Genomic DNA, 22702 nt, shown 5'->3' with positions numbered 1-22702 from the left:
GGTGCCAGGTTGGCCTGTGGCCCGAGCTGGACCCTCGACTCCAGATACTGCAGGGCCAGCCCCTGGAAGGCCCGCAGCGAGTCTGGCGAGCCCAGCCCAGCTGCAGTCAGACACGTCCCGCGGGCTGGTGCTCTGCCGCTGCTTCTGTTACTGTCACTCGGCTTTAAAATGTGTCTTTCTGCCAACAGTTGGAGCAGAGCCAGAAGGAGGCCTCGGACCTTCTGGAGCAGAACCGGCTGCTGCAGGACCAGCTGAGGGTGGCTCTGGGCCGGGAGCAGAGCGCCCGGGAGGGCTACGTGCTGCAGGTAGGGCTGAGGGCTGCTGCAGCTCCCCAGGCGCCCGTGGGGTACAGGCTGGGAAAATGCAAATCCAAGCGCCAGGCCTCTGGGCGACCCTGCCGGCGGAGCAGGCTCTCCGGGCGGCGGTCCTGGGCGCTTCTCCTCATGTGACATTTTGCAAAGTCTGCCGAAACCTCCGCATCTGCGGGCCAGGCCCTGCCCTGGGTCAGGGCTCGGGATGGCAGTCCTGCCCCGGCAGCGCTGTGCTGGGGGAGGTGCCCGCCGGGTGAGTGCTGGGGGAGAAGCAGGACGGGCGAGGGGGCGGAGAACTGGAGCCGCCGGCCTTCACGTCAGGGCCCTGCCGTGTAGACCTAGCACTGCTCCCCTGGGGCCCTTTCACCTCTCGGGCCCAGATCCCGTGCTAGTTCCTCCACAGACGTGTCTGCACGGTGGCGCGCTTGCCTCCCGGCTTCGCGCCTCCCTCTGCTTCCTCTCTCCCCGCTGTGGCCGCGGCCCGGGGTGCCCACGTTGTTGCCATGCCCTCTGCAGACCCTGAGGCACCAGGGACTGGCGATGGGTGCGTCTCACCAGGCCTTTCTGAGTCGTTCACCTAGACCCTCCAGGTTTGGGGAGGCTCTTTTAAACCCTGGGTGGGCCACCATCCTGCGGGAACTCCCTTCACACCAGGTGCTGACCTAAGGACCCGCCCCGGGTCCGACCTGGACGCTCGCTCCAGCCCGTCATTCAGCCGGCACCTCGACCCCTCCCCACCGGGTCGAATGTATTGCTTTGAAAGGTCTCTGATCGCAAGTCCGAATGAGCGAGGGCCTCTGGGGTTGAGGGTCGGGAGGACCTGCAGCTCGGGGTGGGCACTGCGCTAACGGCCGGGAGCAGGAGCTGGCACGGTGTGGACGTCGGGAAGTGTGTCTCTAACTTGCCGTAACTGAGTGTCACATCTGTGGCTTTCCCGCCAGCGCACGGAGAGGGAGCCACAGGCAGGCCCGTCTAGGCTGAGCTGTTCTCACTCCTCTGAGTTAATCCTGTCCAGTGTGCACGCCTTTCAGTTTGGGCAGTTTTGTTTCCGTTGTGTTGCATTTTCTTTTGTTCTGCACGCTTCCCTCTCTTCTGTTCCACGCCACGAAGGTTGGTTTGGTTTGCTCCCTCTCATGTGTGCCCCACGGTTTCCGTTCTCCCCCTCGTTTTGTCTTCCTGCAGGTAGAGTAGTTCCTCCTGTCACTGTAGAGGACCGGCTCCGCTGGCGCAGGAGGCCTGGCGATGTCACCTTGCTGACATCCCCCCGCAGGTGCCTCCCTTCCTTCTGCCCTGTCCTAGAAGGAAGCGGCCTCGTCACCGCCCGGTCCTGGTCCTGCGCTTTCGTGGGGTTCGTTGTCTAGAGCTGTGCCTTTTGTTTTGCAAAACAAACAAAGGGGTGCGATGCCCCCCCCCCCCCCGTCTCTTGTCCCGCAGTCTTTGTTTGCTTGTTATCGGCGTGCTCCATTATTCAGTTTTGTTTGGTTTATTTCTCCTAGAAGCTATTCGGTTAGTGCTGTTTTGATGCTAATGTCCATGTTTTCCGTTTACCTGGAAGCAGCTGCTTTACCCAAAATTAAGATGATTTGTTGGGATTTTTTTCTAACGAAAAACAAATTGTGCGAAGGATAAAAGGCAGACCCACCAAGGAGCCTTTCTGTGGTTGACCCTGGCCAGAGGTGTGACACTCAGAACTGGGAGGCCCGAGTGTTACTAACCAGTATTTAATCGGTTTTTTTAAGACTGAAGTGGCCACCTCCCCATCCGGTGCCTGGCAGAGGCTCCACAGAGTCAACCAGGACCTGCACAGTGAGCTGGAGGCCCAGTGCCAGCGCCAGGAGCTCATCACACAGCAGATCCAGGCCCTGAAGCGAAGCTACGGGGAGGCCAAGGACGCGATCCGGCACCACGAGGCCGAGATCCGGAGCCTCCAGGCGAGGCTCAGCACCGCCGCCGCCGAGCTCGCCATCAAGGAGCAGGCGCTGGCCAAGCTCAAGGGTGAGCTGAAGCTGGAGAGAGACAAGGTCCGCGAGCAGCTGGAGGAGCGGCAGCAGAGCGAGGCCGCGCTCAGCGCCCAGCTGCAGGCCAGCGAGCAGAAGCTCCAGAGCGCCGAGGCCCTGCTGCTGGGGAGGACGCAGGAGCTGCGGGACCTGGAGAGGCAGCAGGCACTGCAGCGGGACAGGCAGAAGGAGGTGCAGCGGCTGCAGGAGCGCATCGCCGACCTCAGCCAGCAGCTCGGCGCCAGCGAGCAGGCCCAGAGGCTCATGGAGGAGAAGTTGCAGCGCAACTACGAGCTGCTGCTGGGGAGCTGCGAGAGGGAGAAGCAGGAGCTGCTGCAGAGCCTGAAGGAGGCGGAGGACAGGGCCAGCGCCTTCGAGGACCGGCTCCAGGACCACGAGCAGCAGCTGGAGGTCCTCCAGAGGGAGAAGCTGAGCGCCAAGTCCGAGGGCAGCGAGGCCGTGCACCGGCTGGAGGAGCAGCTGGAGATGAAGGAGGCCAGCATCCAGAAGCTGGCGGAGCACGTGCAGAGCCTCCGGGAGGAGCGGGACCTGGTCCGGCAGCGCTTCCAGGAGCTGCTGGGCCGCATGGCCCTGTCCGACGGGGATGTGGCCGCGCTGCAGGAGCAGCTGAGGGGGCGGGAGGCCGACTATCGGAGCCTGGAGCACTCCTACAGGAGCGTGGCCGGCCAGCTCCAGGGCGCGCACACGCGGCTGCAGGAGAAGGAGGAGGAGCTGCGGCGCATCCGGGACGCACACGAGCAGGCCCTGGAGAGGAAGGGGCAGGACCTCAGGCAGGCGCTGGTGAACACGGTGGCCCTGGGGAGCGGCTTCGAGGACGCGGACGCGAAGCTCCGGCCCAAAGACGAGGCTTTCAGGGAGCCCGACGAGGACTCGGAGGAGCCGCAGGGCCCTGTGGAAGGAGCAGAGGCGGCCAGCGGCAGGCGCGCCAAGCGGGAGGACGAGGCCCCAGGGGAGGAGCTCGGGGACCTCGGCCCCAGGGGGGAAGAGAGCGCTGCGGCCCCGCGGCCAGACGGCTCTGACGGGGAGGGGCACCCGCCGAGCCCCTCGAAACCCGACCTGGGAGCGCCGGGTGTGAAAAGGCAAAGAATCCGCTTCTCCACGATCCAGTGCCAGAAATACAGCCACCCTGACGGGTCCGAGAGGACCTGGACCAGCAGCACGTCTTCTGACACCAGTCCGGACCGGTCGCCCTCGGAGGAAAGCGTGTCACCAGAGGCCCCCCCCGGCTCCCTCCCCGCCACCAGCGACGCCGACGCCTACCTGGCCATCATCCACTCGCTGGAGACCAAGCTCTATGTCACCGAGGAGAAGCTCAAAGACGTGACGGTGAAGCTGGAGAGCCAGCAGGGCCAGAGCCAGGAGGCCCTGCTCGCGCTGCACCAGCAGTGGGCCGGCACCGAGGCGCGGCTCCGCGACCAGCTCCGCGCCAGCCTGCGCCAGGTCGCGGCGCTGGCCTCCCAGCTGGAGCAGGAGAGACAGGCCCGGGCAGAGGTCGTCCAGAAGCACGTCGGGGAGCTTGGTAACTTCCAGGTGAAAAACAGTCAGGCCCTGGCTTGCTTAGAAAGCTGCCGGGAACAGCTGCGGTCCCTGCCGGGGGCCGGCCCAGAAGACGCACGGGAGGCCCAGGCGGGGCCCCTGGCCAGCGTGGAGAGCTTGCTCGTCGGCGCCATCCAGGCCCTGCGTCACCAGCCAGCTCCTGCAGACGGTGGGGCCCAGGCTCAGCCAGGGGAAGGGGGTTTCTCGGAGGAAGGGAAGGTGACTTGGCGGCAGCCCGCGCACCTGCCTGAAGCGACGGAGCAGGAGCAGCTCAGGCTCCTGTCTGATCAGATAGCTCTGGAGGCCGCACTGATAAATCAAATATCAGATGCCCTGAAAAACACCACATCAGATATCTCGCACATCCTCTCTGAGGTTTCTCCGTCAGCGAGGTTGCCCCTGGAGTCTGGAAGTGCCGAGGTCTGTCCCGGGGCCCCAGCAGACGCCTGGGCTAAGAAGGTGCTGGTGGATGGAGAATTCTGGAACCAGGTCGAGTCCCTGAGCAAGCACCTGGAGACACAGGGCGGAGAGGCAGCCGGCGCCGCGCCGGCCCAGGTCCCCGCCCGGGCCGACGCCGCGTGGGTCAGGGCAGAGCTCAGCTTGGCCGCACCCGCGGTGAGGGAGACGCTGCACCGCAGGCTGCAGGGCATCCAGGAGACTCTCCAGGGGACGCAGTTGGCTCTGCAGCAGCACAAGCGCGTGCTGGGGGAGATCCTGGGAGCGCACCAAACCCCCGACTTCGACAGAGGGATGCAGCGGGTCCCAGAAGCCCTCGGTGTACAGGCGCCTTGGGCCGGGAGCCCGTCAGGAGAGCTCCCGGGTCATCAGGACCGCGCTGGCTCCCAGCAGCCCCCTCCCTGGTGCCGCCAGAGCTCCGGGGCCTTCGTTGCTATTCAGGAGGAACTCGCCCTGCAGCTTAAAGATAAGGCCGGCCTCTTAGGGGAGATCTCGGTCGCTCTGGCCTCACTTCCCTCCGGGGGGTCGGAGGGGGACTGCCGGGAGCTCCTCCAGGCGCCCCGGACCCGCTCCTGCAGTGCTCGGCTGGGGGGCCTCGGGCGGTTCTCCTCCTCCCTGGTCAAGGGGGCCATCGCTCAGGCTCAGCTGTGCTACGCCGCCTGCCGGGTTCGGCTGGAGTACGAAAAGGAGCGCCAGGGCCTCCAGGGGGCCCGGCCAGGCAGCGGGGGCCCCTGCCAGGAGCACGAGCAAGCCGTCAGGGCCCTGAGGGCAGAGTACGAGGAGCTTCTCCGCCAGCAGAAGAGCGAGTATCTGCAAGTGATTGCCATCGTCGAGAGGGAAAACGCAGAGCTCAAGGCCAGGGTCGCCCAGCTGGGCCAGGAGCGGCGGCGCCTGGAAGAGGCGGAGAGCGAGCCTGGCGCGCGTCTGTCTGCCCCGCAAGGGCGGCACGAGGAGGGGGTCAGGAGCGTGGCAGAGCAGCCGAGCAGAGTGGAGGGCATGCCGCAGGCTGAGCCCGGCACGGTCCTGGGCCAGTCAGGTGCCCCGGTCAGGGGTGGGCAGGGCCTGGAGCGGCCCCCCGTGGAGCAGGTGCAGACCCTGGAGGGCAGGTTCCAGCTCAAGATCAGGGAGCTGCAGACGGTTCACGAGGAGGAGCTCCGGACCCTGCAGGAGCACTACGCGCAGACCCTGCGCTGCCTGCAGGAGACCCTGCACCACTGCCAGGGGCGGGCGGCCACCGGGGAGGCCGAGTCTGTGACGGGGCTGAGAGAGCGCATCCAGGAGCTGGAGGCCCAGCTGGACGCCACGCGGGAGGAGCTGGAGCACAGGGGCCCTGCCGGCAGTGCGGTCACGCTGCAGGAGGAGCGCCAGAGGGACTTTGAGAGCCTCAAGGTTCTGATGCTGAAGCAGGGCGGTGGGGGATCCCGAGAAGCACGGGGCGGAGCTGGGAGGCGGTTCTTGGCTCGGGGTCGCTGCCCGGCAGAGGGAGTGGAAGCCCAGCTCATCCCACCACCTCCGCGGGCTGCCTGGCCAGGCAGGGCGTGTAGCTGCCCCGCAGCCCTCCCACCCCCTCCTCCCAGCTGTGCAGACCTGGGCCTGCAGAAGCTCCTCTCCTGTCCCGGGAGAGCAGACCTGAGCTTCCAAAGGAACGTGTGCCACCCAGCGTCGAGGGCCGCCCCTGCCCTGGCTCCGCAAGAGCTTGGCTCTGGTGGCAGCGCTGCGTCGAAGCGGCTTTGCTTCCAAGTGGGCACGGCCTTCCTTTCTCCAAGGCTCGAGACGTGACCTCTCCCCCGCACCCCTGCCCCGTCTCACGCCCCTGGTGGGCGAGATCCTCAGTCCCTGGTGCTCTGGGCTGGGTGGGGCCGTCCAGTTTGTGCTGCCCAGGGTTTCTGGGCCTCGTCCTCTTGGGCTTCTCGCCACCCTGCCGCGTACCCCACCAACCTGTCTCCTCACGTGCCCTCTGTCCCCCTCCCCCCGCCCCCCCAGGGCTCAGGCACACAGAGCCAGCTCCAGCCAAATGCTACGCCGACGCTGCCGTCCACAGGATGCTACCCCGGGTCCCAGAGCCCTTCTGCCAGCTCTGAGCCAGCCCCTTGGCCTGTGCCCAGCGGCAGGGAGCACTTCCACTGCTCAGTCAGAATGGTTCGAAAGCCACCGTGAAGCCTGAGGGGGCTTCAGGGGCTGCCTCCTCGTGTGGCGGGCGGTACATGCGGGCACGGCTGCAGAGCTGGGCGCCTGAGAAGGTAGCTTCCTGGCCACTGTCCACACACCCCGCAAGTCTGCATGGGGGGCAACTGAGACGAGGCCCAGGTGGGCACCTCACACCAGTCGGCGAGGACCCGGGAGGGAGGGGCCCCTTGTGCTGACACTGGACACGCAGGGACATGGCTGCGCTTGGGGCTCAGACGTGCCTGTTCTGTGCGCCCTCTGTCCCGTGCCCGTGCCCCTTCTGGTTGGCCCCCGTGGGACATGCAGACGTGACAGCAGACAGCTCTCGCAGGGGCCCAGCCGACAGCCATGGCTGGTACAGATTTTGGCCTGGGTCAGGGCCCACTTAGGATGGCTGCAGGCTGGTGGAGGAGGAACTTTGGCCCTAGGGATTACTGGTTTAAAAATTAAGATTTGTTTATAGATTTGCCATTTTTTAAACACGTGTCCTTTCCGAAGAAGCAGCCAGTCTTGAAAGATACCTTAGTGGTTCTGTAGAAAAAGTTTTGACCCTTGTTTTTAAAGCACTGAGATCAAACCAGATCTCCCAGCTGTGCTGCCTGAGAGGCCGCACTGAGCCCGCAGGTCCTGGGCGCGAGGGCCCTGAGAGGAGACGGCCAGCTTCCAGATGGAGCCCCGGGGGAGGGTGCCCGGGGAGTGGACGGCGGGGAAGGCCACGTTCCAGGCAGCAGGTCTGATGCAGGGAGGTTGGCCCTGACCGCGGGCTTGGATTCCCACGCACGGTCAGAGGTCACTCCGTGTCCTTGCTTGAACCACGTGCTGGGAGGTCGGGAGGGGACCCCCCCTCCCCACGTCGAACCTGCAGGCTCGCCTTCCAGGTTTTAAAGACCAGCCGTGGCACGACCTTGTGAATCGACTATACTTTTAATGGAAAAATTAAGAAATAAAGATCCCAAAGGCACCGCCCTCCTTTGAAACAGACCTTGCAAGGGTGTAGACCCAAAGCGTGCCTCCGTGCACGGAGCAGCTGCCCGGCCGCCCCACGGCCGCGGGCACGCCCACCGGCCTGCGGGTCAGCAGGCCCGGGCTCCTGGCGGCTCCGTGCGGCTGTGCGCGCGCCGGTGTCCTCCCCACGCTCAGGCTGGGCGGGAGACCAGCACAGACACGTGTGGAGAGCGCGTCTGCGGCTCTGCGTCCCGGGTCTCGGTGCAGTCGGTGCAGGCACCGACAAGGGCCCCCCTTCGTGCCTCTTCGGAAAGAAGCCCTCATCTCGTCCCCTCAGTGGACACCCGAGCAGTTAAGTGACCAGGTGAGGTGGCCAGCTGGCCAGTGGCAGGGCCGCCTGGTTCCCTGTCATTCACAGAACAGCCTTGGCGCCCTGCAGCTGACCGAGGCACGTCGCCGTGGACGGCTGTTGCCGACACCCCGTTTGTGACGGTGCTGAGGGCAGCGAGCTGTGTGACCCAGTCCAGACGCGGCCTCCCCAGCCACCGCCGCCCAGCGGCCCTCCCTGGCAGTAGTTCCAGAAGGTCCAAGATGAGCCATGTTACGGTCCACTGCCGCTTCTCTGTCCGCACAGATAAGGCATTCAGAGCGACCACAGAAATCAGGCAGAATTTACGGTGTTGACACCTTTTTCTAAAATAACTCGGAGGACGTGAAAGGTGTAGGAGCACAAGCGACCTCCCGGCGGCCCCCGGCGTGGCCGTCGGCGCCAGAGAGCGTGATCTTCGTGCCCGGAGCCCGGGGCGCCAGGATCGCGGCGTGATGGGTCGTCACGCCCGACGCGGAGCCTCCGTGCTGTCGGTAAAGCCCCTTCTGCACCTTGCAGGCCACGTGTGAGCGCGGGTTTGCCGCCATGGAAGAGACACATCAGAAGAAGATCGAGGACCTTCAGAGGCAGCACCAGCGGGAACTGGAGAAGCTGCGGGAGGAGAAAGACCGCCTGCTGGCAGAGGAGACCGCGGCCACCATCTCAGGTGGGAGCCGGCCCGCAGTCGGAGGGTGGCGGGCACACGCTGAGCGGTGGCCGGCGTCCACCCTGCCTCACAGCCGCGATGCGCCCTCGGCATCCACGAGAATTCCCTGGCCGCTCCCTTGGAGCAGAGGCTGGGCGTAGGCGCCCTGAGCGCTTGCGAGCCCAGAGCCGGCCCCGCAAGGCACGTGAGGGGCTGTCCCAGTCTCGCTGGCCCCTTCGCTGACAGCACGGGCCTCTGCCGGCACCTCCCTGGCGAGGAAGCTGGGGCCGAGCAGGGTGGCCGCTGTGGGCTCGTGTCCCTCCCCCTACCCCACGGCAGCTTCAGGGCTTGGCTCCAGGAAGCCAGTCCAGCCCGATGGCCTTTCTTCATAAACTCCAGCTTGACCTGAGTGTTGACATTCACTCAGTTTGCTTTCCTCTGAACCTCGGCACGCACACCCGCATCCCTTTGGCGGGGGGGGGGGGGGCGCTCCGGGGACCCCTCCCTCCGCCCGAGTGCCACCGGGCAGAGCACGCGCCGTGGGGGCCGCCTCGCCTCCCAGGCCGCTGCTGACGGCCGGCCCGTCCGCAGCCATCGAAGCCATGAAGAACGCGCACCGCGAGGAGATGGAGCGGGAGCTGGAGAAGAGCCAGCGCTCCCAGATCAGCAGCGTCAACGCCGACATCGAGGCCCTGCGGCGGCAGTACCTGTGAGTCGGGCCCTGCCCGCAGGAGGTGGCCCTGCTGGTGGGGCACAGCGCCCTCCCCGTGTCGTCGTAAGAGCCAGAGCCATGGGTCCCCAGGCTGGCACTGAGGCTGCTCAGAGCCTTCTTCCTGAGGGGCAGCAGCGTCCTGGGGTCCCAGCCCAAGTGAGCGCCAGTTACTGAGACAGACCAGGCGGTAAAACCAGACGAACACAAGGCAGCACGGGAGACTTTCTCAGCACCACCCCGGTCCTCAGGCCCGAGCTCAGAGGCCGTGCCTGGAACGCCTCCACTGGCCGCTGCTGCTTTGGAAGCTCATGCGTGGGGAACGCAGTCTAGTGCGTGATGCGGGGACTCGGCCTGATCGGCCACAGCCCCCCGCCCCCAGTTGTTAAGAAACCGTGCGGGAGTTCCCGTCGTGGCGCAGTGGTTAACGAATCCGACTAGGAACCATGAGGTTGCGGGTTCGGTCCCTGCCCTTGCTCAGTGGGTTAACGATCCGGCGTTGCCGTGAGCTGTGGTGTAGGTCGCAGACACAGCTCGGATCCCATGTTGCTGTGGCTGGGGCGTAGGCCAGCGGCTACAGCTCCGATTTGACCCCTAGCCTGGGAACCTCCATATGCCGCGGGAGCGGCCCAAAGAAATAGCAAAAAAAAAAAAAGAAATCCGTGCGCCGGTGCCCTCTGCAGAGGCAAGGGGTGAAGGAGGGGCTTTGCCCTTGGTGGAACCACCCCACTGGTCGGCCGCTGCGAGGGCCTTGGCGGCACCAGCTGTTCCAGGGTCTCCCAGGTGCAGGTGGGAGTGCTCCCCCGGCCGGAGGCCCCTCGTCCTCGGTTCCCTGTTCTAGGCATCCATGAGGCCCCACAGTTAGCGCTGGAAAGTCATGAGTCTGACCTCTCCCCGAAGCAGCGTGTGCTCGGGCAGGTGTGGGCCAGGTCGGGGGCTCTGTCCGAGGACTGGTCAGCTCCCCACCCCCCCCACCCCACCCCCCGCCATGGGCCGGAGCTGCCTGAGCCCAGCGGCACAGGCGGGGGCTGCACCCCCCCCCCCCCCCCCCCGCTCGGAGCTGTTTCTGAGTTGGGTCTCGTCGTCCCTCGTGCTTGACGCGGGGGGGGGGGCGAGGACTGAGCACTGGCCTCTCCCCAGGGAGGAGCTGCAGTCGGTGCAGCGGGAGCTGGAGGTGCTGTCTGAGCAGTACTCGCAGAAGTGCCTGGAGAACGCCCACCTGGCCCAGGCGCTGGAGGCTGAGCGGCAGGCCCTGCGGCAGTGCCAGCGCGAGAACCAGGAGCTCAACGCCCACAACCAGGTGAGCCGCCCGAGCGGGGCCGGGCCTCGGCATCCAGCTTGCCGCGAGCGTCCCCGCGCATCTGCCCGTGTCCGTCACCACCAGGGTGGCACAGCCGGTGGGGCCGGGGCCTCCTGCTGCCGCCGCGCTGCCCTTGGCCTCTGGAGACCCCGGCGTGTCGGTTTCCTCCTTGCTGCCGCCACCAGGCACGCTGCCTGCCTCCCCTCGAGACCGTGCACTGCCCCGTTCGTCTTTGTCACGTTATTCCCTCAGAGGTGGCTTTTGCTCCTTAGAAAACTCAGGTACACGTAAACCTGGCTGATAGAGTAGCTCAAGGAAGGTTTAGTTTGAAGAAAGTGTCTCTGGGAGTTCCCGCTCTGGTCAGCAGGTTAAGGACCCGACATTGTGTCTGTGTGGTTGTGGGTTCAACCCCTGGCCTCGCTCAGTGGATTAAGGATCCAGCCTTGTCACAAGCTGCGGTGTAGGTCGCAGATGCAGCTCAGATCCTGTGTTGCTGTGGCCTCGCTGCAGCTCCAATTTGATGCCTAGCGCAGGAACTTCCACATGCCGCAGGTATGGCCTGAGAAAGAAGTAAAACAAAAAACAGAAACAGCTTCTCTGTGGGTTCAGCATTGGACCACTCATCCTCCCGAGGCAGGAAGCTGACAGACCTGGGGCCTGGGGCCTGGGCTCGGGGCCCCCGTGGGCTCACGACTGCCCACATGGAGCTTCATGCCAGCAGGATGGGGCCCACTTAGTCACTGCAGTGGCCTGAGGTGACCCCGTCAGTTGTAAAGAAGGCACAGAAAGCAAGTGGCGAGGGTGGCACGTGCATTGCACCGAGAGGTCGAGCCTGTGTCCCTGGCTCCCGCGAGGGTGTCCCAGGCACCACCCTGGCTGCTGTGGGACGGGGGCCCAAGCAGCTGTGCAGAGCGCCGTGGGGTTGTGTTGCCGTCCCCAGGAGCTGAACAACCGCCTGGCTGCAGAGATCTCACGGCTGCGGACACTGCTGACTGGGGACACCAGTGGCGAGGCTGCCGGCTCGCCTCTCGCGCAGGGCAAGGACGCCTACGAGCTAGAGGTACTCAGAGCCGGGCCGCGTGCCCCGGTCCACCGCATGAGCCCGGTGGGGGGCCAGGGGCAGCCCAAGCTTGGGGACGGCGAGCGCACAGGGCCCCAAGTGGCGTGCGCCAGGCCGCATGGGGACAAGTCCGCCGCCAGGCAGTGGAGGGCCCTTTAGCCCACCCTTCCGCCCCCCGTTTCTCCCGCGCCGTGAACGCTGACGGCCTAAAGCCAGACGGCTGGGGCCGCTGCAGAGTCACCAGCACCGGGAGGCCCGGTTCAAGACAGAATGATGGGATTTTACACAAAAGGCGTCCTTTTAGGAGAGCAGTTAAACTTCTCCGTATTACAATTTCCTGACACGCCGTCCTAAGTGGCGGGGGGGGGGCGCGAGGCCGCATTGCGGTCTCAGCAGGACACCCTCACGGGTCCCAGCCCCGGGCTGAGGAAGAGGCTCTCGGCTCGGGCGGCGGGGCAAGGCTGTGTCTTCCTTGTCCCTTTCCCTCTGTGCTGTCACAGCCGTCAGCAGCCTTGCAGTTCTGTCTGCTGACCCACCCGGCTGTGGGCTGTGTGCCAGGAGGGGTGGGCCGAGAGGTGCCCGCGCATGCCCACCGGGTGCGGGAGGGCCGTTCTGTGCCCTGTCTCCATTCCCAGGACTCCGGCAGCCTCTCTGCTGCTGCACGTCAGACCCTCACTTCTCGCTCTTTCTAGGTGTTGTTGCGGGTGAAGGAATCAGAAATTCAGTACCTAAAGCAGGAGATCAGCTCTCTCAAGGACGAGCTGCAGACGGCATTGCGGGTAACGTGTCTCCCCGCGGGCGGACCTGGGAGACGGGCTGCAGGCGGGCGGAGAACCACGTAGGCTTCTCCGGAGTAAATCTCGTTTTCACGAGGTGGTTCTGAATGCCGCTCTCCTGGAGCGCCAGCCCGCAGGCATGGGGAGCTGGGCCCTGGGGTGGGCTCCGCGGGGCCCCCCCTCTCCCGCAGGTGCGCTTGGCATCAGAGTCACTTAGGAATCCAAGCCGTGGGGTCGAGGCTGCACCAGCCTGGCTGCAGCTCGGGGCCCGGCTGCAAGCACCCTCTGCTCTGTCTTTGCCCCCAAGGACAAGAAGTACGCCAGTGACAAGTACAAAGACATCTACACGGAGCTGAGCATCGTGAGGGCGAAGGCTGACTGCGACATCGGCAGGTTGAAGGAGCAGCTGAAGGCCGCGACGGAAGCGCTGGGTGAGAAGCCCCCGGAAGACGCGCCCGTGGCCGGATACGGTGAGTCCTGGGCTCTGGGGTCTCACTTAGCCTCTAGGGGTGCTTCAGGCGTGGAGTCGCTGGCACTCGCCTCCCAGCCAGACCCCCTCCCCAGCTCGGCGCCCCCTGGGTAGGACGCCCTCCTGCCCCCGGAGGCTGGGGTGGACACAGCACGTGCGTTCAAAGACGACAGACTGTGTCCCCCTTTTCCTGAGAAACCCACTCACTTGGTGGAAGCAGCTCCCACAGGTTGCCTGATCCTGAGGGGTTTCTTTTTTCTTTTTTTTTTTTTGCTATTTCTTTGGGCCGCTCCCGCGGCATATGGAGGTTCCCAGGCTAGGGGTTAAATCGGAGCTGTAGCCACCGGCCTACGCCAGAGCCACAGCAACGTGGGATCCGAGCCGCGTCTGCGACCTACACCACAGCTCACGGCAACGCCGGATCCTCAACCCACTGAGCAAGGGCAGGGACCGAACCCGCCACCTCATGGTTCTTAGTCGGATTCATTAACCACTGCGCCACGACGGGAACTCCCGATCGTGGGGTTTTGCTGTAAAATGTGCAGAAGGCCATGAGGGGCAGGCTGGGGGTGCTGCCCGCCGAAGAGGTGCCCTGGCTCCCTGAGGTCCAGAAACGCCCCTTCTGGCCCTCGGCCTGCAAGGGCCCCCGTAGCGCACTGTGTCTCCGCTGGAGGGTCTGTGTGGGCAGGCGGGCAAGACGAGGGGTCTGGGGGCAGGAGAGGACTCAGGACGGGGGAGCCCATGTCCGGAGGCCCAGCGCTAAGTGCGGGAGTGGGACTGGGCCGCCTCAGCAGTCGCGGTCGGAATCGCTACAGGGGGAAACACCTCACGGCTCTGACGAGAGCGGGACACGGTTGAGAACCCCAAGAACAGCCTGGGGTTCCCGGGAGGCGGCGGGCTTGCCCCGTGGCCAAGCCTCCAGCCCTGCGGAGCGCTGCTGCCCGAGGCACAGAGCAAGCAGACGGGGGGGTGTGTGTGTGTGCGCGCGCATCCTCTGGGGACACCGTCACCCCCACTGAGAGGCGGGCCTGACAGCACCCCCCATCCTACAGCACCCCCTCAGTTAAGCCTGGGAGCCGCCCCAGAGGGCTTGGGGTTTAGGGCTGGGGGTTTGGGGTGCCCTTACCTGTTTGAGGGGACATCTTAAGTGTGGGCGTTTACAGAATGAGCTCGGGGTCTGCTTCCTCCCTCAGACATAATGAAATCTAAAAGCAACCCCGACTTCTTGAAGAAAGACCGATCCTGTGTCAGCCGACAAATCAGAAGCATCCGGTCCAAGGTGAGTCTGGGGTCCAGCCCACCCTGGGTCACAGTGGAGGGTCCCCCCGGTGCCACGCGCTTACCCGGCACACGCTGTGGGACCTTGGCGAGGCTGTGGGACCGTCTCCTGACGGCCACGGTGGAGGCGCAGGGTCAGGCTCCCCTCGGACCAGCGCCCGGTGGCCGCTCCTGCTCTGTCTGGGCTGCTCCTCCTGTGGCCTGTTGAACACGGATGCCCCCCGCCTGGTGCTCTCCCGTCCTCAGCGTGTACCCCCGACCCCCGCGGGAAGGCCGGGCGGCGGGGGCGGGGGGTTGCCTTGACCCGCATGGTGCACTTAGGATTTACCGTGTGTGTCTTGTTTTCTGCTCTTTCCTCCGACAGTCCGTAATTGAGCAGGTCTCATGGGAAAACTGAAGCGACCCGCTTCCAGGTCCCCTGTCGTGTAGGTAAACCACCTCTCACCACCACCCGCCTGCCCACCGCCCTCGAGGGCGTGCCACCTGCATGCACTGCTCACACCTCCAAGGCGAGCACCTGTGTTCCTCGTCCCTCTCGTCCCTCCCCCTCCAGCCACGCACAGCCCAAGCCGAGGTTCTTAACCTCGCCCCGCAACTTCCTGACAGGGGGGACCCCACAGCAGGGGGCTCCCCCCAGCTGGACGGGCTGCCCACACAGAGCGAGCATCTCAGCTCTGCCACGTGCATGGCAGACGGGGTGTGTGTGCACGCGCACGCCCTCTGGGGACACCGTCGCCCCCACTGACAGGCGGGCCTGACAGCACCCCCCATCCTCGCAGCACCCCCTCAGTTAAGCAGCCGCGGCGGTGAGCCCAGATGCCCAGGGAGCGGATGCTGCGTGCACCTAACTCAGGGGCCGCTCAGTGGCACAGGACGAGCGCGTGACGGGGCTGGCGCCGCCGGAGGCAGGGACGGCATGCCGGCTGAGAAGCAGCAGGCCGTCCGAACAGGACATGGGCCCCTGGGTCCCTCCAGAGTGGGCTCACCAGCTCGGCCAGTGGTCTGACCAAATTGATTCTCCAGGTTGAGGGCAGCAGGGAGGGCTCCGCAGAGGGACACAAACCTGGCTGCAGGGCCAGAGTCTGTGGCAGGCTGAGGAGTTTGTTCTACAAAGTTTAAGCAAGTCCAGGTTGGGAGTTCCCGTCGTGGCTCAGTGGGTAATGAATCCAACTAGGAACCATGAGGTTGTGGGTTCAATCCCTGGCCTCGCTCAGTGAGTTAAGGATCCGGCGTTGCCGTGAGCTGTGGTGTGGGTCGCAGATGCGGCTCAGGTCCCGCGTTGCTGTGGCTGTGGTGCAGGCCAGCGGCTGCAGCTCCAATTAGACCCCTAGCCTGGGACCCTCCATATGCCGCGGGTGCAGCTCTAAAAAGACAAAAAAGAAAAAAAGTCCAGGTTGGAGTTTCCTGGTGGCCTAGTGGTTAAGGACTTGGTGTCACTGCGGTGGCCTGCGTTGGATCCCTGGCCCTGGAACTTGTGCATGCTACCAGCGCAGCCAAAAGAAACCTCTCAGTAGTTTTAACTGATTTTGGTTTCATTCATTTTCCTACAGTCTTGAGTCACTTACAACCAAACAGGGTCTAGGCATGTTGAAGACTGTGGGCTTCCGCCTTTAACCAGAAAAGCAGCCTGTTCAGCCAAAGGAAAACTGGCGCTTCGGTTGATGGTCTTCTTACTGATGGCTTGCTTTTTCTTGCTCTTGGAGGCTGACCTGTGGCTGTTGTAAGTTTGCCACGAGTGATCTGGGCCTTTTGTCTCCAAGTGACAGAGGGCAAGTGCTCTGCTAGGCCCTTCTGAGGAAACCCTGCTCGGGCGAGCCTGGGGCAGGGCCTGTCCGCCGACGGCGTGTGCAGCAGACGAAAGGCTCTGGGGAAGGACCCCAGGGAGGGCCCTTGCGGCGCGGTGTGTCGGGGACACCTCTGCTCTGGTGGGAGAGGGCTACAGCAGAGGCAGGAAGCGAGGGGGACGCATCAGGCTCCCCCCCCCCCCCCGAGCTGTGCCTGGGGCTCTGGGCGAGGCCAGGCCCCCGCGGGGCTGGGAGGAAGCCCAGGAGGCGGTCCCCGAAGCAGGATCTGCCGAGATCGGTCGTGTCGGGGCAGTGTGGCCACGGACCCCGAAGCCGTACTGGAGTCCGTGTTTGGCACTTGGTGTGTGGACAGCCCTGCTGGCCCTGAGGCGGACAGGGCCCTGACACTTGTCCTCAGGCCCCGGGCGGAGCTGCCGGGGCTGCGGTGTGCTGTCAGCAGACGCGGGGCCCGAGTCTGTGCGGCCCTTCGTCCTGACTGCGCGTGGAAACCCTCCCACCCCCACAGGAGACAGGAACGCACTTCCCCGGAAACCAAACCTGTAACTGGTGCCGAGGCAGCTCCGATGGTACCGATGTGTGTCTTGTGTGTGCGCTTCTCTACCTGCCTCCCGCGGAGGGACAGAGAGGCTTGGCCCCCACCGGGTCAGAAAGTCGGCGGCTTTTCGGGGGGGGTGGGCAGAGAGGATGCTTCCTGGGGGGGCCTCCCGCGAAGGCTCAGCCCTCGCAGACGCTCCTGCCAAGGAGCACAGTGCCCCCTGCCACCCAGGGCAGGTCCCCAGCTAGGGCAGCGTGGCAGGGGGCAGGGCTGCCCTGCAGACCGTGACCCTGGCCTGAAGCAGGTGCGCTCCTGAGAAGAGACTGGCGCGCGTCCGTGGCGGTTGTGTGTGCTGAGGACCCCAGAACGGGCCGTGGGGTCTGGGCCCCTGCCTCCGACCACTCGGTGGCAGCTTCATTTAGAAAACCAGCAGAGCTGTTCTGGGCGGAGGCGGGAACTGGGGGACGCAGGGCAGCTCCCAGCCGAGCTCCTCCTCTGGCCCCAATACCCGGCGCTGCAGAGCCGGCGAGGGCGAGGGCCCGGCGGGCGAGGGCCACTGCCCCCGTTAGCGAGACTTCCTTCCCCCTGACCCCGGTCCTGCGCCGACAAGACGGGTCTCTGTGCTCGGTCTCCGTGGATCCTCGGCGAGTTCCCACACCTGCAGGGCAGCCAGTGGACGCCCCCCCCCCCCGCCCGGGGCCTCCGGTTGCGGAGCACGTGCTGCCAGGGCACAGGGAGGCCAGGCCTGCCCGAGCTCGGGGCCTCCCCTGGGGGCATGCAGGGCCGAGCAGGCCGTTTCCTGGCTCTCAGCACCGTCCTCTCTCCCGGCCGAGCGCTCTGACCCCCGCCTGCCCAGAGAGCCCAAGGCTCTGCTTGCGGCTTCCCCGGCCTGCCCTCAACGCTCCAGCCGCCCCAGCCGCCCCGCGCCGCCTCTGGCCTGGTCGCCGGCTAAGAGCCCGTCTCTTTCTCCCCCAGAGTCTGAAGGAAGGCCTGACGGTGCACGACCGCCTGAAGCTCTTTGAGTCCAGGGACTTGGAGCAAGACTAGCTGCCCCGTTCACCTCGGACGCACACCCTCCCCAGCCCCGGCGGCTCGCCCAGCGCGGCTTCGTGTCTGTACCTTCGTCGTCACTGTCGTCGTCGTCGTCCTGGTGAACTGTGGGTATGGATGCGCCAGAGCCCGGCCTGAGGGCCGCTCCCCCGCCCCCGCCGTCTGCCCCGAAGCAGCTCTTCCCCGCGGCTCCCTCCGTCGCCGCCGCACTCCCGCCAGTATTAAGGCCCAGCAGCCTGTCCATAAGCTAGCTCTGTCTCGCCGCGTGCGCTGCGGGGCCGGGCCCACGCGGGTCACTGGGAGAGGACAAGCACGGGGACGTGTGGCGGCGGGTCCCAGGGCCGACAGGGCACGACGTGGCGGGGCGCAGGGGAGTCCGGCCCCGGGGTGGCTGGTGACCCCCGCGTCCCACCTCTCGGCCTGGGAGAAGGACAGCGTTTGACACCTGTTCCACTAATGCAGCTTCGAACCACCCCCCCCCCCACCCCCTGGACAGCCGTGGTAGACCTTCCACAACCTGGAAAATGTGGAGAGCAGCCATTCCTATTTTTGTTTTTTATTAAATCTTGCACAAAACTCGGCCCCGCTCGTTCCTTCCTCCGCTCACCTCCTCGGTTATGAGGAAGCCTGGTCTTTTCACACCAGAGCAACAGCTGACCCGCAGCCTGGGGTCTCGGCCTGCGACCGCAGACCAGGACGGACGCTCGCAGAGACTCACGGGAGGAAAGAGACCGTCTGTCTCTTCGAACTTCCTGAAAAGCCGCCTCCAGCCGCCTCAGAGAAGGTTGACGGGAGCCCTGCGTTGAGTCGGGAAGGTACGAGGATGTCGGAACCAGATGAGAACCGGCCCCTGGGACGTGTTCTTCCCCTGAGGGGCCCGTCGGAGCCGAGGCCCCTGCAGCAGCAGCCTTGCCTTCCTGGCGGTCTGAGTCGCCTGCCACCACGCTGCAGCACTTGCTGAAATCCTGACCACAGCCCCACGAAAATGAGTTCTGCTTGGACCCGGAGCACGAGCAACCCTGCTGTGAAGGTGGGGGCCACCTTGGCAGTGAGGTGGCGGCGGTGTGGCAGAAGGTGTGGGGGGCGTCAGTCTGGTCTTGCTGCCTCTCTTCTCCACCAGTCCTGCCCACAGCATCTTCCCCTCCAGATGAATGCCAGAGCCGGCCCTGCAGCACCTGGGCACGCGGCTTCCGCGGGGTGAAAACGGAGGCACCGTCTTGCTCTGATTCTAGATCAGGGTCACACACCGGGTCACCTGGGGAAAGCGCTGGTGCGGGAAGAGGCCCCGGGGTGCGACCGCTTCTCTGCACAAGCAGAGCTCTCGCTGGCACCCAGCCTTCCCTGTTCATGAGCCATGCTGGTCCCTCGTGGCTGCTGCTTATCCTTCTGTGGCTGTGAAAGCACGGGAACATTAGCTTTTTTTAATTCTGCTCTGCAGATGCCCCAGCCACACAGGCTGGCGTCGCCTCTAGTAAGGACGGGACATCTGGTGTCGAGCTCAGAGGGGCGTGTGCTCCCAGAACAGGGGTGTCGTCCGGGGCAGGGGCAGGCGGGGTGCCGTGACTTCCCGGGCCGCCTGTGCAGGCCCTTCTCCAGGCAGCCCCGCCGCTGGACTGGGCCGCCAGTGTGGGAGCGGGGGGGGGCCTTTGGAGAAGATCAGGCGCGCATCTTAGTCACTTGTCTGCAGTGGGTACCCCTGGCTGTGAGGCTTCAGGCACCCTCACCCCTCCTGCGACAGACGGTCAGGTCTAGGGCGCAGAAACGGGCTGCGGGGGGCACGCAGCCGGCACTGCCACAGCCTCTGTGCCAGAGACCCAAGTCCGCCTGCAGCTGGGGACAGGTCTGCGCTCCGGGCTGGCAAGTGCCGTTCCCCCAGGGGAGCAGGCGGGCAGGAGAGCACAGCACGGTCAGCATCTCAGCGCCCCAGCCCCTGGGGAGGGGTTTTGCCACTGGAAGAAAGGATGCACGCGCAGAGGCCGAGCGGTGTGTTTCTCCTTTTTGCCTTCGTGGGCATGGTTTGGTGCCTGTGTTGGCAGAGACAGGGCCATGGGGGGGGGTGGGGGCTGTGGGACACTTTGAGCTCAGGGTGCTCCGTGGCACAAACCACGTGGTGGGAGGGTCACCACGTCCCCTGGAAGGAAGACGTTCATACGGGTCAGTGCCGCCTCGTGTGGCTCCGCTCGCCGCCGCAGTGGACCCTGGCGAGCATCCCGCGGGCAGCACGCGACCGTCTCGGGTCGGCCGGCGGTTTGGGTGGACACCTGCTCGGTGACCGTGCAAGACGCCGGCCTGGCTGCCCCACTGCTTGCAAAGGCCCCCTGGGCCCCAGCGGGTTTGAAAGCCACTGTTCCCAACTGCCGTGCTGGCTGCGGGGCAGCCGTGTGAGGCCCCAGACGGCATCTGGCCGTCGGAGGTTGATGCTTGTGGTCTAAGGTTTCGGACTGCGTGGGACTCTGGGAGGAAGCCATGGCCATGCTGGGGTGACTGGTGGAGGCCATGCTGGGAAAGTGGGGGCCTGAGAAGAGCTGAGCCCACGTCACACGGATCCAGCAGCTGGGAGGTGGGCACCGAGGGGAGGCAGGCCCGCCCCGGCCAGCGGAGCGGAGCCTGGCCTTGGCGGTGTCCAGACCCAGGCGCTGGCTCGCGGGCCCCTTCGCTCGGCTCCAAGGCCACCTGGGGCCAGACTCGGGAAGAGCGGGGCCTGTGGGATTGAGAAGCCGCGCTGCGATCCTGTCTGCCTGGCGGAATTCGGACGGGCGAGGCCCCGGCGCAGAGCGGACGGCCTGAAGGTTTCCACCGAGCTCCGCTGAACGCCGCCTACCCGCTGCCTGGCGGGGCCTGAGGGCCTCGCGCCTTCCCGCCTTGTGCAGCGTGGCCCTGGTCCCCCGCCGCCGCCGCCGCCACCGCCGCCCCGAGCGAGGCCTCCGCTGTAAAGCCCTGCCTCTTCCAGGAGCTCAGAGCTCTTCCTACTCAGAGTGACGAGAAGGGCGCCCATCAACAGTCACCGTCCCGAAAACGAGTCTGCTCGCCACCGTCCTGAGGAGGCTGGGCATTTAACGCTTTCCTTTAGAGACACAACCACAGAAACGAAACCCTGATCGCGGGCCGCCATCGTCACAGAGGACGAGGAACCCCAAGTCCTGCCGAGGGGTCGCAGAGGACGAGGCCGCGGAGCAGCCGGAGGAGTCCACACGCGAAGAAAAGGCTTGTCCGCACGTCACCTGGACGCTTCCCTTCTCTGCCAGCTCCAGCGACTCTGAGTGTGTCCCACCCCGAGCTCGGGCCAGCTGAGCCCTGGTGTGGAGGCGCAACAGCAACTGGCTTTGGACACGATCTCAGCTCCCAGCTGTCGCCCTCGCGTCCCCGCCCCCTGGGCCGAGTCGGAGACGGTGCCCGGCGCGGCGGCCTCCAGCCTCAGCAAGGAGCGCGGCCGAGGACTCGCCGACCCCCGAGCCTCCAGAGGCGGGCACCTGCACACCCTTTTTCCGCCTTTCGTCCCAGGGCCCCGACGCCGTCCCTCCGGGGGCTCTCCCTTCGAGCCGCCGAGAGGCTGGAGCCCAGGCTTCCGCTCTGGAGGCGGGAAAGGCCTTGGGACTCGCCGGAGGTCCGCCCAAGGTCACGTCCTTCACCGCTCCCGGCACCTAGGGCCGGACCCCTGGGGACCCCTGGGGCCCGGAGGGGAGTGGGGGTCTGGGCAGGGGCGGGACGAGGCCGCGTGGGGCCGAGGACCCAGTTCCGTCTGCTGGGAGCCCAGCTGCCTCCCTCCGCCCTGCGGCCGCCCCGGGAAGGGGAAGGCGCTGCCAGGAGCCGCGTCAAGGGCACTCCCGAGTTAGGGTGCGGGCTTTTGTGGCACGTGAGTGCCGGTTTGCCCCTCACGCCCCGTGGCTTTGGAAGCTGGGACGACAGCCTCAGGCACCACAGTGGATGGTTCCGAGGACAGGGGCCCCTGGTCCGCCCCGACGGCCTCTGTCACACCTGCCCCTCGTCCTCAGCAGGGGCTTGAGAACGGGGGTCGTGGGGGTCTTGCTCTAACCCGGAGCCCCCTCAGCAGACGGCGGCCACCTGCGGGGGCCGCGCGCAGAGCCGCAGGGCCCGGGGGCTGCCCCGGGGGACCGCGCTTCCCCCACGCCCGGAGCTGTGGCCCCCGCAGCCCGGCCGCCTGTGCCGCCACCGCCGCCGCCGCGCCGCCTTCCTCTCCCGGCAGAGCGGCTCGGGCCGCGCGCTGCAGGGGTTCCGGGGCGCGGGGCGCAGAGACCTCGGCGCGCCGCCTGCGGATGTGCACGCCCCGAGCGCCAGGAACGCGGCCTCGGCTTTCCCTTCGCGCAGCAGCCGCCGACCTCCCGCCGCGCGGCGAGGACCCAAAGCCAGGCGAGCAGCGAGCGGCATCCTGGAGGTTCCCCGAGGCCCGCCCACGGACTGGAGAAGCCTCGGAGGCCGCCGCAGCCGCGCGAGCGCTTCCGCCAGGCGGCGGTCCCCGCTCAGCATCCACGCGAGCTGCCGGGGAGCGGGCGCAGGACGCAGGAACGGCGGCCACGGGGCCCAGGTTCCCGGTCGGCCTGGGACGAGCTCACAGCCGTCACCCCCAGCACAGCGCGGTGCTCGGCCGTCGGGCGCTTCCGTTCCAAGGACGAGCTCGGGTCACCCCCGGGTGTGCACCCTCTGCCCGCACACCCAGCCTGCCGACTGCGGTCCCGCGCAGGGGCCTCGGCCTCCAGCCTCGCGGCTCCCGGGGCTCGCGGGCCGCCGGGGCCGGGCGCAGGGGCCTCTGCGGGAGGAGCTGCTCGCGGGCCCTTCGTGACTCGGCTGGGGCTCCGAGGACGCAGATCAGCTGTTCACTGCACCCGAAGGGCTACCCCGCCAAGCTGTTTATTCCCGTGTGACGTGCTGGAGTCCCATGGGTGTCGCCGATTTCTACTCTGTAAATACGACCTAACTTTACAAAAACGATGTCATAATAAACTATTTTTGCATCACCCTCTGCATGCTGTGGGTAAGGTCTGTTTCACGGGAAGACTCATACAAAGTACGCTTGAGGTAAAAAAATAAGAAACCTGGCCAGTATCACAGAAGTTTCTAAGCTGTTTGTTTTTACTTTTATAATTTGCTTTTTAAGTTTTGGGTTAGTTGTTAGCTTTTTTTTTTTAGGGCCACCCCCTCGGCAAATGGAGGTTCCCAGGCTGGGGGTTGAATGGGGGCTGCAGCCGCTGGCCCACCCCAGAGCCACGGCAACATCAGAGCCAAGCCGCGTCTGCGACCCACACCACAGCTCGTGGCA

At 65.9% G+C, this 22702-nt stretch overlaps 1 protein-coding gene across 7 annotated transcripts in view; it reads left to right on the top strand.

Annotated features, from left to right (window-relative positions):
• Positions 1–22402, top strand: part of MPRIP (myosin phosphatase Rho interacting protein) — a 112865-nt gene extending 90463 nt beyond the window's left edge. For 3 of the 7 annotated variants that reach the window (XM_047756584.1, XM_047756585.1, XM_047756581.1), the window contains 10 exons: positions 189–305; positions 2051–5710; positions 8319–8466; positions 9037–9154; positions 10295–10454; positions 11395–11514; positions 12207–12293; positions 12598–12760; positions 13953–14038; positions 17353–22402. In XM_047756584.1, the coding sequence (XP_047612540.1) occupies positions 189–305; positions 2051–5710; positions 8319–8466; positions 9037–9154; positions 10295–10454; positions 11395–11514; positions 12207–12293; positions 12598–12760; positions 13953–14038; positions 17353–17424 (4731 nt within the window). In that variant the 3' untranslated portion in view covers positions 17425–22402. Of the gene's footprint in view, positions 1–188; positions 306–2050; positions 5711–8318; positions 8467–9036; positions 9155–10294; positions 10455–11394; positions 11515–12206; positions 12294–12597; positions 12761–13952; positions 14039–14401; positions 14467–17352 lie in introns of all 7 variants that reach the window. The other 4 variants (XM_047756583.1, XM_047756582.1, XM_047756587.1 and 1 more) reach the window with 4 other exon arrangements.
• The last annotated feature ends 300 nt before the right edge of the window (positions 22403–22702 follow it).

The sequence above is a fragment of the Phacochoerus africanus genome, chromosome 14, assembly GCF_016906955.1.
Source record: "Phacochoerus africanus isolate WHEZ1 chromosome 14, ROS_Pafr_v1, whole genome shotgun sequence".
Classification (NCBI taxonomy): domain Eukaryota; kingdom Metazoa; phylum Chordata; class Mammalia; order Artiodactyla; family Suidae; genus Phacochoerus; species Phacochoerus africanus.
The sequence above is the reverse complement of the archived record's forward strand: the minus strand, read 5'-3'. Positions and strand labels throughout refer to the sequence as shown.